General features: G+C 42.1%; 2 protein-coding genes across 2 annotated transcripts in view; both read right to left on the bottom strand.

Annotated features, from left to right (window-relative positions):
• LOC118935650 (forkhead box protein O3B-like) overlaps window positions 1-17,001 on the bottom strand; it is a 217,255-nt gene that overhangs the window by 44,959 nt on the left and 155,295 nt on the right. The gene's annotated exons all lie outside the window — the stretch shown is intronic.
• The window catches only part of LOC130684337 (contactin-associated protein-like 5), a 122,834-nt gene that overhangs the window by 1,987 nt on the left and 103,846 nt on the right, over window positions 1-17,001 (bottom strand). Inside the window, exons 5-8 of the mRNA XM_057504952.1 lie at window positions 14,567-14,608; window positions 10,482-10,609; window positions 10,132-10,194; window positions 1,736-1,933 (exon numbers count right to left, since the gene is read on the bottom strand). Coding sequence (XP_057360935.1) covers window positions 1,736-1,933; window positions 10,132-10,194; window positions 10,482-10,609; window positions 14,567-14,608 — 431 coding nt within the window. The remainder of the gene's footprint in view (window positions 1-1,735; window positions 1,934-10,131; window positions 10,195-10,481; window positions 10,610-14,566; window positions 14,609-17,001) is intronic.

Below are 17,001 nucleotides of genomic sequence, written 5' to 3'. Positions count from 1 at the left end.
ATAGCTACATGAAATTTGCATGAAAGGATAAAAAAATTCCATTTTTATACACACCTTTCAGCTAGAAAGATTCATAAATGCTGCCTGAAGATTTAAACTTTGGCTGATTATAATTTATGAAAATTGCAAACTACTTGAATTGATACCATCAAAAAAGACATTAAATCTTGATGCCTAGCAAACTTTGTCAGATAAATAAAATGTGATGTTTAAATAGAATTAAAACAGCAATATAAATTTTAAAAAATATTTTAAGAGTAAATCATATCACTTGTGTAAGTTGTTAATTAAGTAAATGCCTCGTAATCATAAAAATGCTTTTGATCCTTTATATCTTAGCTTCTGCTAGATATGTAGAAAAACAGATGAAGACAGAAATATGATTTCTGTTGAAAAGAGAGAATATGACATATTCTCTCTTCCCTTTAGCTGGCATGGTTCTAATGGGTACTTTTCTGAGTCAGAAGTTGCACAAACTCAAATTTAAAGGACACAGGTACGAAGCACCCACTGACTGCTGATGGCATGTCACTAATCCAGTAAAGCTATGGAGTGTGAGTGTTGTGAAAATAAATAAGGAAAGGAAATTAAATCTGGGTCAACTGGCAATTTTGGAACTTATTTTATCACTGTTCAAGCATCAGAACTTCAAGTTTTACATAAGAGCTGCCTCTTGGCTCTGATATTACAACAGTCCTAATATTCACAGATCTGTTTTGTACTTTAACTCTTTTCAAGCCCTGCCCAGCTTACTTTAAAAAAAACCTTTCTGAATTATGACTATGAGGCTGACATTTCTCACCTGGACTAATGTGGCTGAATTCTCTCTTTCCCTCTCTGTTTGTCTGTCTGTCTGTCTCACACACAGACACACACATGGACACACACACTCACAAAACTGTGAGTTCTTTGAAAAGTAGTGTCACTGCACAATTCATCTTTCAATGTCCCCTGTCCAACAAGGGGCCCACCCTGTGTTCAGGTGCTCAGTGACAAGAGGTGGAATGGATGAATGAATGAATGAATGAATGAACCAACAAATGGCTCAGTGGTGATGGCTGAGCCGTCCCAGGCCCACTACCAACAGCAGCAGCCACTTCTGATAACCCGCTCGTCTACAGCCTGCTTCTGAGTCTCATGGAGGGAATGGGCAGGGGAGTGCCGTCTGCTCAGGGTCCTGGGCTGCTTTTGGTGCAGAGCAGGCACCACCTATGTGATGATTTCAGGGAGTATCACAGAGGCCCCTGGTTTAAGAAGTAATAGGCCGTTTCCCCACCATTTCACTTATTGCTGAAATGCCTTTGACCTGCTATATTTCATTCCATTGTTAGCGGTGATTATCAGGGGCAGGGGTCAGGAGGGTGGCCCAGTGACTTAGAGCTGATACCTACTAAGGTATAAATAGCTGATGTACCCATTTTCTAAGAGTAGATTTTGATTTATAAGAATGACAAATAATAGGGGTCTCTGGACATCTAAAGTTAATATGTACAAGGAAAAAAGATACAGGAAGGGTCTGAGACCACCTCAGAATTTGCTAAAGAGTGGCATAATCTTGTATTGTTATTGCTAATGAATTCAGGAAGAAATTATAAACTTAAATTTATAATCATAAATGCTTTATGACACATTTGAATCATTTCCCAGGCCTAAAATAGAACCAATTTTCTTTGAGCCTGGTCACCCAGTGGTCTCGGGGTTTTTAGCACAAAGGATGCCTTCAGACGTCCCCTACCTACAAACAACTGGCTGTTCAGCTGCAACTGGAAATGGCCTTCATCTGAAGTCTCCCTGGAGACCCTCGCGAGGCTCTCCACCTGCAGTGAGGTCTCCTTGAGGGTCCTCTGGTTGTCATTCAGAAGAGCAGGAGACTGGGCTATGAGCTCTACGGGGCCAGTCCCCACATCGATGGCAAACATGATCTCAGAAGGAGCTGAAACCAGGAAGGGAGATGGTAGAGATGAAGGCGTTGTCAGTGCATTTAGGGCACAAGCATGTCCTGACGACGGGTGCACACCACTGTGAGCCAGCCACTGTGCTCAGAGGCCTGCGGCTGAAATCACCATCAGTAGTAATAACTCCCAAATGCCAAGCCCCAAGCTCTTTCCTTGGCCCAGCTGGTACCATTGTAGAATACAGGAAATAGGATGGGAACTAGGGTCACTGATGACCATCTGGTCAACATGCATCGGGGCCAAGGTTCTGGGTTTTGGGGGTTATTCTAGCTTCAAATGTGCCCTCCTCAAAGTACGTAGATACTGGGTTAGCTAGGCAGCTCAGCTCCTGCAGGGAGAAGATTCATGCTGTGCAAGCCCAGTGTTCTCTTCTGTGATGTTCCACTAACACATGTGACACAAGCCTTCATGCTACTTCAGTGACCTTGGTATTCTATTTTATTTAAGGAGATGCAGAAGGTTGAAGTGCTTTGTGAGGAGATGTAAGCACAAGGGCAGTGCCTGGGCCTCACACAGGCCCCACCCCACCCTGATGCTGGGCTACTGCTATGACTCTTTCTGCTGTTAAAGGATCTGCATATCCTACTACCCAGGGTCAGCTAGTCAGGGGCAAGAATACCTATGGTGGAGATGATGGTGGTAGTGGGGATAATGGTGGTGGTGATGATGGTGGTGGTGGTGGTGATGATGGTGGTGGTGGTAGTGATGGTGAAGGTGGTGGTGGTGTAGGTGGTGGTGTTGAAGGTGGTGGTGATGGTGAAGATGGTAGTGGTGTAGGTGGTGGTGAAGGTGGTGGTGGTGATGACAGTGGTGGCGTAGGTGGTAGTGAAGGTGGTGGTGTAGGTAAAGGTGGTGGTGGTAAAGGTGGTGGTGGTGGTGGTGATGTGGCCATTAAGACCGAGACAAGTGGCAGCACGTAGGTGCTGTGAACTCTGCTGATCACTGTACTGAGCACTGACATAGATTCTCTCAGTTTACTCCTCAGAATGACCGTGGGAGAAAGGCCTCATGTTTATTCTCATTTCATGGGTGAGAAAGTGAAAATTGAGAGATGTATCCACAATTCGCCCGTGTTCCACAGAGTAAGTAGAATACAACTTGAAAAGTAGGATTTTTCACCATTTTTCTCTATTTAGTATATCTTCCTGTATTTACCAGTATTAGCTAAGAGTCTTCCAAACCTGAAGGATGTAAGAGGTGAACTTGAAACTGGGTCTGAGGAGATGGCAGTCCCCTTTCAGGATGTGGACCTTCGCCCGCTGGGCCGTCCCTTCCCTCTCAGCTCTTGTGGCAGCCCCGCCCCTCAGCCCCCAGTCAGGATGCGTCTCCCTGACAAAGTTGTCACCTGCCATTATCAGTGACACCAGAGGCCAAACAGAACCCTGGATACCCCCTCCCAACTCAGCCTAAATAAACCCTAACACAAAGCCGTCCTCAGCATAAGGAGGCCTTCAGATGTTCAGATGTGAAATTTCAAGTAACTGAGAGCTTGAATTGTCTTACATTCCAGCAAACGTGAGGCCTGACACACAGGAGAGATGATCAGGCAGAGGCCCTAAATAAAAATGGGGTGTGAGAGCACAGACTCTGGGGTCACCATGACCTAAGGCAAGTTTTCTATCTTGGCACCTCTCAGTTTTCTCATCTGTGAAATAAAAATAAAACAGTGCCTATCTGTCAGGTTATGAATTAATCCTGAGGAAGTTCTTGGAACTGTGCCTGGCGCACAGGATGTTCTCAATGAGTGGCAGTGGGTGTTACTGTCGCCATGGTGGCACGGTTCACCAGCCCAGGTACATTGGCCTTGGATCATAAACCCACTCACTAAAGGAAACAGAATTTAAAGAATGAATCGAGCTCAGCAATTAAAAGATTAAATAAGAGTGAAGTTGGCTCTTTGAGCCACTTCCTGTTTCTTATCCAGGTCACTGATGCCGTCTTGCAGCCCTGCACATCTTGAGATCAAATAAACACTTTCGTGAGGATGACTGGAACCTAAATTTACTTCTCTCTGTTGAACACAGGCAAAGGTCGGTGAGAAATGGAGGGGAGGGAAGTTAAAGGTTTTGCCAAAAGCCTCTCTGCAAGGCTGGTCTTGTAGATGTCACGTTCTCTGCAGACAGCACGTCTCTGTGGAGGGCTTCCTGCCCCACTGTGCCCACGGCCCCCTGCCACCCCCACCTCCATGCTAGGTCTCTTGTCTGTGCTCATCGCTGCTCAAACATTATCCCCTTGTTGCATAATGATCTGCTTATGGTCTGTCTGCCCAGCTAGTCTGTAAACTCTAGAGGACACCTCATCTACTGGACACCCAGAACCTAGCACCAGGCCTTGCACACAGGAAGCACTCATCAGATCGAAGGTTCATTCATTAAAATGTTACACTGCACATACTAAATGCAATTTTGCAATTTTCTTTGAATTATTTTTAGTTTTATACCAAGATACAGGTTTCTTGGAAAATATTTTTAAATTATTACTATTTAACTTTATTCAAGTCACTATTAAAGACCTACTTTGCTCAGCCCATTCTTCCCAAGACTGGGGGAGAATCAGTGAAATGCAGATAAACTAATGTTTATTGAGTGCTTAAAACAAGCTAGCACTCTAAGAATGTTTCATGATTCAAGTCACTTAAGCCTTACTATAATCTTCTGAGACAGGTAATATTTCACAGAGGAAGTGAGTCACAGACAGCTGCTAAGTTGCTCCAGCCCAGGTGCTGTGTCTCTGGAGCTCACCATTAAATCCACTTTTTTTGTGACAGAACCTTCATCCCCAAAATACATGTAATCTCTCTGGGCAGTTAAACCTAGAATATATAATTTCAGATGATTAGAAAGAACTGACCGAAAAAAAAAAGTTAAGTAAATGGATATTATGTCCAGCTTGACTAGTGACTTTATGGGTGGGACAAATATAAGCGAGCTCCCATTTGCTAGCGGGATGGACACAACCCAACAGCCCTGGATGGGGAAGCTGAACTCTGTGCTGAGGCAGAATCAGCTCTTTTGTAAATCTACCCTCTGGCCTTTCCTTCCCCCAACTGTCTGGAAAAAATCTTCTCTCATTCTTTACTCCTTCAGGACTCAAGACACAGCTGAGGGCACCTTAGCCTTTCAGTGGGCTTTTGACAAGCCAGGCCCTGTGATAGGCACCGAGAATGCAGAGATGGAGGAGAAAATGGGCTCATGGTGCACTTTTGAGAAGACTGACAAAGAAGGGATGTGTTAGGTAGAGGAAATTGCCATGACCACAGCATAGCATCTTCCACCTATTTCTGGAAGATGTGAAGAAGCCTTCTAAGGACAGGCTCCAAATAATGTTCTTCCTTCCTTGAAATTTGACTCCATCTCTCCGTCCCTAACTCCTACCCCATATTCAGCATGTGAGACACCTCAGAGACCATTTATGGAATAAGAAAGTTGCAAGGCCTTAGTGCAGTCACTTAACCTCTCTGACTTCCCATGTATTTGTCAGTCAAATGAGAAGTAAGAACTAAGTGAAATATCATTAAGCTTTTTTGGATACATGGACTCTTCAAGGGTCTGATGGCAACTGTGATTCCTATCTCTAGATGAAAAGCACACATACTTCTGCTTAAAAATCTCAAGGACTTCCTGAATGTTCTATACCTTGAAACATGGAGGGAAATAATTGTATTTTAAGTTCTTACTTTCTTGGTTCTTAAGGTAGTTTTGCAAAGCAGGTGGGGGTTACTCTAAGGAACAGAGAGGCAGTTCGAGTTCTGCATCCTCAGTTTTACTAGCTCTGTGACTCTGGGTGTTTTGCTTTCCCTCCCTGGGCTCATGCTGTCATCTGCATATTGGACTATGAGTTGACAATGAAAACCAGAGTATAATACCTTGATGATTGTAGATAGGATTGTTTGAAAATGAAATGAAATTATGAATGTAAAGCATTTAGTACAGTGTCTAATCAGAGTAAACACTCAATAATTTAGTATAAATGTTATTATTAGTATTATGTCTACTATTCTATGAGGATCTGAGGATTATACTGCACATTAACATTGCATTTGGTAATATTCTTGATATGATTACCACTGAAAATGAGAATTCTGTTCCTAATCTCTATCTCATATACATTCATTATACATATATATATATATGGCTAGCAGAATATGCTACCCCAATATATGTCACTTCAGCATAAGGATAACTTAGACTGAGGGCAATTGAGAAGATGCAGAGACAAGGAAAGCCCCCTGCCCTCCCCTCCCCTTATTTGTCTAACAGCAGGACATACACTTCCAGAGATGTCCCTCTCCTGCTCCCTGTGAAGAAGGCAGAAGTTAATCACCTGAAGAGCTTCACCGTGTCGGCCTGGAGACGGCACGGAGGAATCGACATAGAGAATCTCGGTGACTAGCCTTTATCTCTGACACTGGAAACCCGAAACTGCTTTCCTTTTCCCTATTACTTTTCTCCATAAATGTATTATTCTCTGTTGAAGATGCTATCTAAGCTGGAGTTCCAGGCCATCTCTTTGAGTTAGTCATTTTTATCTGGGTATCTCCCATGTATACACGAGTTCTATGTGTTAATAAACTTCTGTTTCTTTGACTCTTGTTAACCTGTATTTTATTACAGCATATCAGCCAAGAATTTGGATGGAAGATTATTTTCCCCTCCTGCAGGCTTTAAGGAAAGCTGCCCCTCTCCCTGACCAGGCGTAAGCGTGGACCCTAGTAGAGAAAAACCGTAACCTTTACTTTCATGGCCACAGGTATTGGTCTATTGCTGGGACAGCTGCCAAAGAGATGATTTTTTTATCAGCTGAAACACAGCTCTGTTTTGAGGGAGAGCTAGTGTTAGACCGAAGTAGATATTTAGGAGTCAGAGCAAGGAGAGAAATAAAGTAGAAACATTAAACTGCTGAATCCAACCAGAAATCAAGTGTTGCACCAATTTTGGATTTAGTCACATGCCGTAGAATGAGTGAATTCCCATCCTTCAGTCTATCAATCTGAAAGTTTTCTTTTAATTGCAGCCAAATACATCTGACTGGCCATTCTGCACAAATAAGCCCTGAAGGGATGAAGAATTTGCTAACAATTAGAATTTGAGGGACAGAAATTTGAATCCACAGTGGGTTGTAAATAATAGGCTCTTTCCAAGGCCATCCTGACTCTCAACAGCCATTTCCTTCTGCTCCCTGTCATCCACTCCTAAATATCTACTTCTATGTCACAGCCATTGTGAAATGATTGTCAAAATGACTATTTGATTTCTCAGTCTCATTTGAAACACATATGCTATGACTTGAGGACATAGTGAAATATCTTGCTTTTCATAGAATGTAGGCTCATCTCAAGGCTAGAAAATTGAAATGTCTTAGTTGGAAATGACCCAGAAGAAACTAGTTTGAAAATTTTGTGAAAATTCCTTTTCCCTGTCCAACAATTTGGATATATCAATTTTGGAAGATTCTGCTCAGAGAGTTATAGAGGAACATTTCTTGGGGATGGGAGAAAAATCTAGCCTGAGCTACATCTGTTTAAAGGCCATTTCCTTTCTAAGTAGCTAATTTGTACACTTGAACCCTTCAGGGTAAAAATTCCATCTGCAGGAAAGGAATAGGATAAGTGTAGCAGTTAATATGAAATGCAAACTCCCCTCTAAGTTTTTTTTTTCTTTTAAATAATAATAACAAAATAAAATACTTCGGAAAATATGAGCCTTTATATTTAAAAATTTTTACATAAAATCTTCCTATTTTGAAAGCACATGTTTTCTGATCTGGTGAAAAAGTGTAATTTTATCAATAGACTTTAAATTTTCATCACATTCAATACCACCTGCATTTCAAACGTTTTTGTACAACCGAAAGGACAAAATGTTGTACCAGAAAGTACAAACAAATTGGACATTGAAATGTAATTAACACTAAATCATCACTCACTACCTTGTGATAATATGCCATGACATTTGCGGCTGCTGTAATGGATCAAAAGGCCTTGGGGCTTGATTTTTATTAAATTTACATTGAGTTTGTTATATCCGTGTTAAGAAATGGTTGGTACTCAGCACCACATTTTCAGAGCCCTGCCAAGTTAGGTATGAGGGATCTTACTCCACATGAAAGCCACAAGAACTTCCTCCCATTAATTCTCTAAATGGTTGGAGTAAAAGGAGGTTAAAACTCCCAATTAAAGAGATCCCCTTCCTTGTATGTATTGTGCTGTAGCAGCAAAAGAAACACTTAGCCCCTTGGTGATTAGCAAGAGACTGGTACAAACACCTCAGCCATCTCCCCCAGCCGGCACTTTGGTCTTTTTATGGAGCTCTCAAATTTCCGAGTTTCTCCTGCTAAGACATTACTTATGCTTCAAGGGTATTTCACGCAGTCACATCATTATTGTAATATGGCCAATCGCCTTAGTCAAACTATAGTAAACATTCAGACACAGATAAATTAAATCCCTAACGGTGAGCAGGAAGCTTTATGGTCATGGATATAATGAGGGCAAGATGCTGGGGGCATCCACCCTGTGTGTAAGAAATAAGGGGTCCAGTGTATGCAGAGAATTGGAAAAAAGGCAACACAGAGTAGATCTGTTTGTTATTATGACCATGTACCAGTAATTCTAAACAATGTCAGAAATAAAACATTCCTCCATCACAAAAACCTTTGTTGGTCTAATTCTAACAAATGCTGATGTTGGTATTAATTTTAGTAATGTATTTATAAGCTACAAATAGTACATTTTATTGCTTGTCACTTAATATATATTCTATTGAAGAGGGAAGTTAATACAGAGAACTCCATATACACCAGAATATGCAGACTCATATGTTTGTTTTAAAGCGTAAAAACTCAAGTCTGATCTTTCATTGTTACAATTTACTGTGCTATCATTGTTTAATCTACTGTTGAAATGGATGGATATATAGAGCCACAGGGGTTGTGGACACAAATTGCTCCCAAAGAGAGCTCACGTACCTCTACACCCTTAGGCACTCTGCGAAGTTTTAGCTAAAAGAATAATAATTTATGATGAATTTTCCATTGAAAAGATTTGGTTTTTGTTTGTTTGTTTTTTATTGCAGGGACATTTGAAAGTAGCCAGATTAATACTGAAAAATATTCATGGAAAGTGTTGCAATTTCTATAATTTATTGTAAAATGGAATTTCTATGAATCTCTACCAAAATCATCCTTATGTTTAAAATCTTTCCTAAAATTTATATGCCTGGTGCATAAAGTGAAAAGTTATTTTAAATTTAAAATTAACAAACTGATTTAAACTTAATAATGATATCCTAATAAGAACAGATTGACAAACCTGATTATACTCTCTTTTGAACATGAACATGAGAGGAAAGTCAATTTTGATAAAATCATTCACAAATTGCGGAAGTGAAGACTAAGGAACAGAAATTAAAATGCTGTAACTGCTACTTGAACAAATCAATATGTAGGTAATGTTTCTCCCTCTGTAAAAAAATCAGTTAATGTAATTAAAAAGTATTTTATTATACTGTCTTTGTTTTTCTGTACTAACATTTTTTATTGGCATGATTACATATAAAAGTTCAATAATAGAACGTTTCACCACATGTATTTCTATTATTTTTCATTTAACTTGATGATTATTCCTTAGTATAACTTGCATAGATAGAAAGGATATTAAAAATGATTCACGTCCTGGCATCAAATTCATTAGAGACAACACTGTTCAGGTGAAGTTGGGGACAAACAATGGGGATTCTGACTGGGTAGTTACATGGCCCTGGTAGTGAGAAATAAGTCAAGAAATGACTTTCAAAGCAAATTCCATAAAGAAGTAGACCCAAAATATGAATTGAATGCATCGTAGAATAGAATCCATGGGAATAGCAATGGAAAAGTTCTGTGATGTGGACGCTCGAAGTCACAGATAGAAAATACCAAAGGCTCAGATAAAGGAGGCTGAAATAAGTGTCTACAGGAATTTGGCAATACACTAGTTTGAAATCAGAATGGCTAACTACATACTGATGGGAAATAATGACACAGAAAGCATTAGCAGGGCCAGAAATTACCATTCTAATTCCACAGATGTCCAGGGAGATTCATTTGCCAGCCCAAATAGGCATTAGCTGTTGATGGCAGAGAGAAGTTATATGCACTGTTGGCCAGTTACATAAAATTCATAAATGAGGGCACTTACAGCTTATTTCAAGTCGGATGAAGTCTTTAATGCCGAGGTTTTCTAGGAAAACTCCAGATAAAGCTGTGGTTTTAAAAAAGAAGGAAATATCAACACTCATTTCCACATGGAAGGTAGGGAAGTGGAGGTAAGAGGCTTCTGTAGAAAACGATACTGCTTTCCAGAAGTGTCTTGCGAATGAAAATGTCATTCAGCACGGTGCACTGTGGCACAAAGGGGCGCAGCAAGACACTGGGCATGCAGGTAGATTTCAAGACTAGAGGACTCTGCAGGGGAAAAGGGATGGGGTGATAAAAACAGCTTGTGCTTATGCAGTGCAGACAGAAAGCTTCTTTCACTTTAGTACTCACGGTCACCATAGCAACGCAAGGGACCGATTCTCCAAGCAGCTTCTGAGTTTGATCTGTTGGTACCAGTGATAACTATCTGAGTGACGGGCAAGTGGTCTCTGAAGGAAAGCAAGCCAGTATCATTTGTCCTGCAAAACATAAAGTTCAGAAAAAAGAGAACAGGTGAGTAATATAAGGACTCCTTACCAAGACTCATCTTTTCAAAAGCGATTGAGGTGTATTGCATCAAATAGGCAGTGACAGAGGGCCTCTCATCTCAGGAGTGTGTGTGGAAGGCTGGGATGCCTATTAGAAGACCCACGGACGGCTTCCAAAGTCACGGAGATTCTGCAGCATTCCCAAGTCTGTCCGAAGATGTGGACATTCAGAGCTTGGGCTTCCTGGGGAAGCTAGGAGCAACCCCCACCCGGCCCAGGCAGGGCTGGTAGCCAGTATCCACCGCCTGCCTTTCCACAGAGACCAGCGATCTCTTGACATATCTTCTTGTAGATTAACTTGAAAGTGGCTTCATGAATCCCACTCGAAATCCCTCCAAGGGCTTGTTTCGGGCCCCTGCCAACAGGCTTTCAGCAGCCTAGGGTGTTTCTTATCACCTTTTAACTCTAGGAAAGAGCAAATCTTTAGAGTTATGGGTTGGTAGTCTCTCCTTTTGTTCTGTTCTAGAGATCTTGGCAGTTAAGAACTCAAGCTCTGTTTGTGTTAGTCATGCAAATAAGGAACTGGTGAGTCACCCTTTGGCAAGAAAGTTAAAAATGAACAAGGTCAAGCTATTGCTCTTTCCCTCTAACTTGTGTTTTGGGGGTCATGGTACACTGTTTAATTGAGGAACAGAAGGTAGGTAAGAAACTGGGGTTGAAGGAATAACTATTTTGAGACAGAAATACACTGAGGATAAGTATATATTTTTTCCCACACAACACCCCTATGCAGTGGGTGCCTTTACTTCCATTCAAAAATGAGGAACCCAAGGCTCAGAGATTCCAGGTAACACCTAGTCACATACTCGGTATCTCTTCTATGCCTGAATTAACACGAGTTCCGAGAACACACGTTCATCTGAGCTTAGCTGAACTAGATGAGGTGGTCTGAGAACCACATGTGTGTCCTCCAGCCCCCAGAGCCTCAGTCAGGTACAGGACAGGGCACCCTGACTGTACAGGGGACCTGGGAGACCAGCTCCACGCCCCCTGCACAGGGCACAGTGCACGAGGTAATGATTTTATGACAAGAGCAGAGTGTTATTGACTCTCTACAGTCACCAAGATGTCAATAAAATGCTCAAAAACACTCAAAATCGACACTATATTTCATTATCATTTACAGATTGTTTACAAACCTGCATTTAGAGGTAAGGAAAATACTATCCCAAATTATCAATGGCGAGAACCACGTAGTGTGATGAAGTGTTTTAAGGACAATTATAGAAGCACAGAGATTTTTCTGGATTGTTGGTCCCCAGCTCCTTGCTTGGGCAAAGTACTTTATTTCTGAGATTCCCCAGTGTCCCCTGTTTGAGAGTGGGGATATTGTCTATAGGACAGAGTTAGAGAGAGGATTAAATGAGAGGACACAGCCACTTAGCCTGGCGTCTGAACTGCGGTAACTGTTCAGAGATGGTAGTGGGAACGTTCCTCTTAGTTCCCATCTGTGCCCCGGACCCGCTGTGCAGCGTCAGGCAAGTTGTCCCATCTTTCCAGGTGCCCAGCTATGGCTCTGTATTACAGATCACATACTACAAGGAGCATGGTGGCAATTTAAATGTTAAGATTTGGCATCCAGCTCATGAGATTTGGGGAAAAAAACTTAGCAATCATCTTGGTTATAAATAGATCAAATATTCACCTGCACATATACCCCTATAGGTCTATTAACCAAAAATGTAAATAAATGTACTATCATCTATAATTTGAGTGCTTGAATTAAGAGGTCATTTAAAGTATCTGAAATAAGACTTTTGTTTCTATTTTAAAGTACATCTATGAGTGTCACATAGACACAGAACAAAATTTGAGTGTTCACTTTCCAGTATCTTCTCAAACAGAGATTTCAAAGCAAATTCTGAGTTGCCAAAGTAGAATAAAGACCAAACCAATATTCTCTCTTCAAGAAATTCTGTATTGCTATAGGATTTTATTTCTCTCCATTTTTCACTTCCAAGGTGAAACCAGTGGATTCTGAAGCGTGTCCATCAGTGCTGACTCCTGCTCCCCCTACACCCTCTGGCATCTTGTCTATCAGTTTGATGCCCTTGTGTCAAAGTTGGAATATACAAACAGCACTCTAGGAACAAATATCTTTTCCAAATAATGAGAAAAAAAGCCTTCATGTTTAGTTTGATAATGCAAGGGACATTGCCAAAAGTATTTTTTATCTGAAACAAAAAAAGGAAAGAAAATCTGCTCTTCAAAGTTATTTAATACAATAGAAACAGATACGGACTGAAATGCGTACAAGAGCCAGGCAACTAATAAAAATGAGAAAAGCCAGGTCTGTGTTAGGTGATAAATGGAACCTGACACACAGCTTCAGTGCCGGGGGAGAGAGGGCGACTGAAAGAGGAGACAGGGGAGAGGGGTAGCGAGGAGGTATTCTGCCTGAAGGAGGAAGTGATATCCTTTAGCAATAGATAATTGTGCTGTTTACGAATGTGAGGCCAGTGGGCCAGATGGAATATTAATGCAAAATTCTCCACTTTTAAATCTCGGCAATGGATTTGAATTTTTTTTTAAAAGTGTGGTGGGAACCGCACCCCACAAGCCAGCATAATGCAGGTGAAGGCCGTGCAGCCCACAGGTGGCCGAGGCATCAGGGGGACTTTGCATATGCACGTTCGTTCTTAAGGTCACGTTAAGAATAAGACTGTATTTAACTCAGTCTGTGAGTGACAGGCACGACTCCGACTCTTCAGGGCACTGATGGCTCAGTCGTTTGGAGGCAGGGTGGTGGCGGTGGGGTTTAGCTGTAAGAAAATGTGCCATGTAACAGAGGCGCCTCCTGACAGGCTGGGAGTCTTCAGCTGTAGGTTTGACTCTCCACACGTTAACTTGTTCCACTTCCCTTTGTTTGAATGCGCCTCCTCGAGCGCAAACACTTCACAGACTTCGCGCCTTGAGAACATGCTGGGTTCTTGCTGAGGGCAGAGGGCACAGGACTGGGCAAAAAGAAGGCTGTTTAAAACCACAACTGCCTTTCACAGAGAGGAGTTCTTTCTAAAGGAAATGATCGGCAGGTTAGAGGCAGTGCTCGAGTTTGGAGCTTCTGAGAACTGCCCTTGGCTTTGGGGCTGAGCCGAGCCCCGCCCCCACACTCCTGGAGCGGAGCCTGGGGGCGCCCCTTGCCTTCCACGGCCATGTGAGCATAAAGGCAGTTCTAAACATGCTCAGGCAATCCTCAGAACAGCCTAGGCTGGTGTCACAGTCATTACCTGCCTTGCACAGGAGAGGAAATGAGGTTTAGAGAGGTGACAAAACTTCGCATCTGCGGCAAGGAGAGCAGCCCCAGGACTTGCACCTGTGTCTGAGCTCAAAGCCCTTGCGGGAACCACGTGCTCCTGTTCTCGGGGCCCCACTCCTGCAGGGAGCTGCTCCTTCTGTGTGCACGCTGCTGTCCCCACATGCAGTCTGCACCTTCCCCAGGTGGTGCTGGGACAGCAGGCCCCGGTCCTTGATCTGTCCTCTGGGGTCCGGGCTGACAATCCCCATTCCTTTCACACGCTCTCTCTACGCAAGATGCAACTCAATCGATTAGGTTTCAGTTTACTAATATGCAATCATTTTCCACCCTGCCTTCCCTGTGGCTGCATGTGGGTCACCTTGATGGGAGTTCTGGGCACCCACAAACTCTTCCCTTACACGTTTACCAACAGTCACTCAGTTTACTGCTATTGTGGGCAGGCCCACCCATTACATCGTAGATTTTACTGGGAAGCTCTCAGAGGGGGTCCCCGTTTGGGGGAGAGGTGCTGTCACAGTTCTTTTCTTATTTCATCTAGAGTTTGATGGCTGAATGATAGATTGCTCTGGTGTGCTAATTATCTTATTTATTTGGTTATATATACATATATGTGTGTACTTTTCTTAAATTACCTTTTGTAAGGCAATGTTGCCTCTTGCAGTTTATTTACGATGCTATAAAAATAGAGAAAATGATAATAAAAATGATGACTAACAAATTCTGGGATCTAAATGCATGACACATCTGCGAGCTGCCCAAGTTACTGCTAACTCAGCCCGTACTCCCCAGAGATGGATATCCTTTCTGTAGTAAAATAGAAACTTGAACCCAGAGAGGCTGAATGCTTCATAAGTGACAAGTCCAGGATTTGATCATCCCATTACATAACTAAATATTACTTGGGGGTAAACTGCATTTCACATACAGAAAATGTGGGTGCTGCCTCAGAAGTAGCCAGAGTTGTGTTTGGTTACACATGCATATGCTATTTTCACTAAAATCCTACAAGATCTACTTGTCAAAGAGACAGAACCATTTCTTCTCCTCCTCTTCCTCCATCTCTTTTGTCTTAATGACCAAGTCTGTACACTTTGAAACACAGCGCAAAGACACAGGGGCTTGTGTGTACGCTTAGCCAGAGTGCTGACGGCCCTTGGTAGCATGAGGCACGGTGGGAATGGCCGAGGAGGAGCAGCATTCCCAGGGGCTTGTCGGCGCTGTCCTCATGTGGCCGAGGGCCCCGGCAAGTTCAGAGCAAAAGGAGAAGAGGCCGTCACTGATGTGTCCCTGGTGGCCGACTTCTGACTCTAGTGTGCCCTGCATGTCCCTTCAGCAAGGTCCCCCCCTAAGGAGGGGACCGCTTCACACCACAGAGTCAGGAAAGCCAGTCCAGAACTGGTTCCCCTGGGAGCTATGTCATGTCCAAGTCCCTTCAGCAATGTGGCCCCTACTATCAAAACAGAAAGATGGATGATTTTGCAGTTCTATACTAGGAAGGTATACAATATAAATAACAATTTTCAAAGTTGAATAAAATATAAAGCAAGACTCAAGTGTTCATTGCAATATTTTCTCTAATCGTGAAAATTCATCCACAACTAGAATGCCATACTGGACTGGCAGAATAAGTTATAACCACACTAGGGAATGCTCTGCAGACACTACAGTGGGCAGGATGGACTCATTTTCATGCTTATTTGATGATGCCAAGTAAAAGCTCTCCAAAACACCATTTACGTGGAAAAGGCAAGTTGCAGAATAATATGTTAATATGATCTTGCATTTGGTAAAAAGTGAAAAAAGCTCCATATCAGCAAATATGGAATATGCATAGGAAGATATTTGTATGTGGAAACAGCCTACATGCCAACCACTCTCTCTAGGTTAAGGTGTCACATGGGGTAGAAGTAAGGGAATTCCAAGTAGTGGTGAAGGAGGAATTTCTACTTTTTTGTTTAAATACATATGAAATATTTGAACTTTTTACAATAAGGATATAATAGAATATACTTATTTTGTAATTTTAAAAAACCGTAAAATTAAAAAAAATCAGGAAAAGTATTACCCTTATACATCATTCAATATAGACACCAAAATTTAGTTGGCCAGGCTGAAAACTGTAAGCAAACTTCCAGAGTGGACAAAGGTCAGAGGTTCATCTAATTTGGATCTGAGCAAACATTACTGCTAGGTGGGTAATGCTGGGCACTTAGAGATAAGTGGGGCAGATTAAAACAGAAGCCAAAGGCATGGCATTTTTAAGTGGAATTATATTATCTCAGGGTTCATTAAAAGTCCAAATCAAAACATTGTATAAAATATACTATCTAAATGAAAACTCTTGATCTTGATATTGACTTTGAGTTGATCTATTTCTGATACTTACAGTTCTGCAAATACCCATGTAATGTGATTCCACAGACAATTTAGAGGTAGTGTATTTGTACAGCTTGACAGCTAACTGATGGGAGGCTCAGTCTAATCTTCAATTGTTTCCTATAAGCACAAGAGGAGTATTTCATAGTCATATTTTGTTTTCTGGAAGAAACTGCTTATTGCAGGCATTGTCCCAATCTATGCTAGAATGGTGGCATCATGGAATAAGAAAACAAACAAAAAACACTCCTTACTGGCACCCTTGGCAAACTGTCAGCTGTTTCACTGCATCTGAAATTCTGTATGATAAAGATGTGAGGTGGTGGACTTGAATTCTCAACCTCTGGCCACAAGTTCTTTTGCCCATTTTTGTATTGTTCCTTCTTTTCTTGAGCGGTGATGCTTTCTGTTCTCTCCAGCCAGATGTACCTCAAAACATTCTACCTGAAAACAATGTGGAACCCAGCTATGGGGTCGTTAGTGTACAAGTCAGGAGCAAGTTGCCCCAGGCTATACACTTTAAGTGAAGAGTCTGTGAAGAAAAGAGCAGACTACAGCTGGCGAGTGTTGGGCATATATGGCCATGGCCGGGCAGAGAGCATGGGCAGGCAGGAATGTCCCCTCTGCTCATGCTGCCATTCAGTCGCTCAGCAGATAATGCCCAAGGACCCACCATGTGCCAAGCATCCTT

This window comes from Manis pentadactyla, chromosome 7, assembly GCF_030020395.1.
Source record: "Manis pentadactyla isolate mManPen7 chromosome 7, mManPen7.hap1, whole genome shotgun sequence".
Taxonomy (NCBI): Eukaryota; Metazoa; Chordata; class Mammalia; order Pholidota; family Manidae; genus Manis; species Manis pentadactyla.
This window is presented reverse-complemented; position numbering and strand designations above follow the sequence as displayed.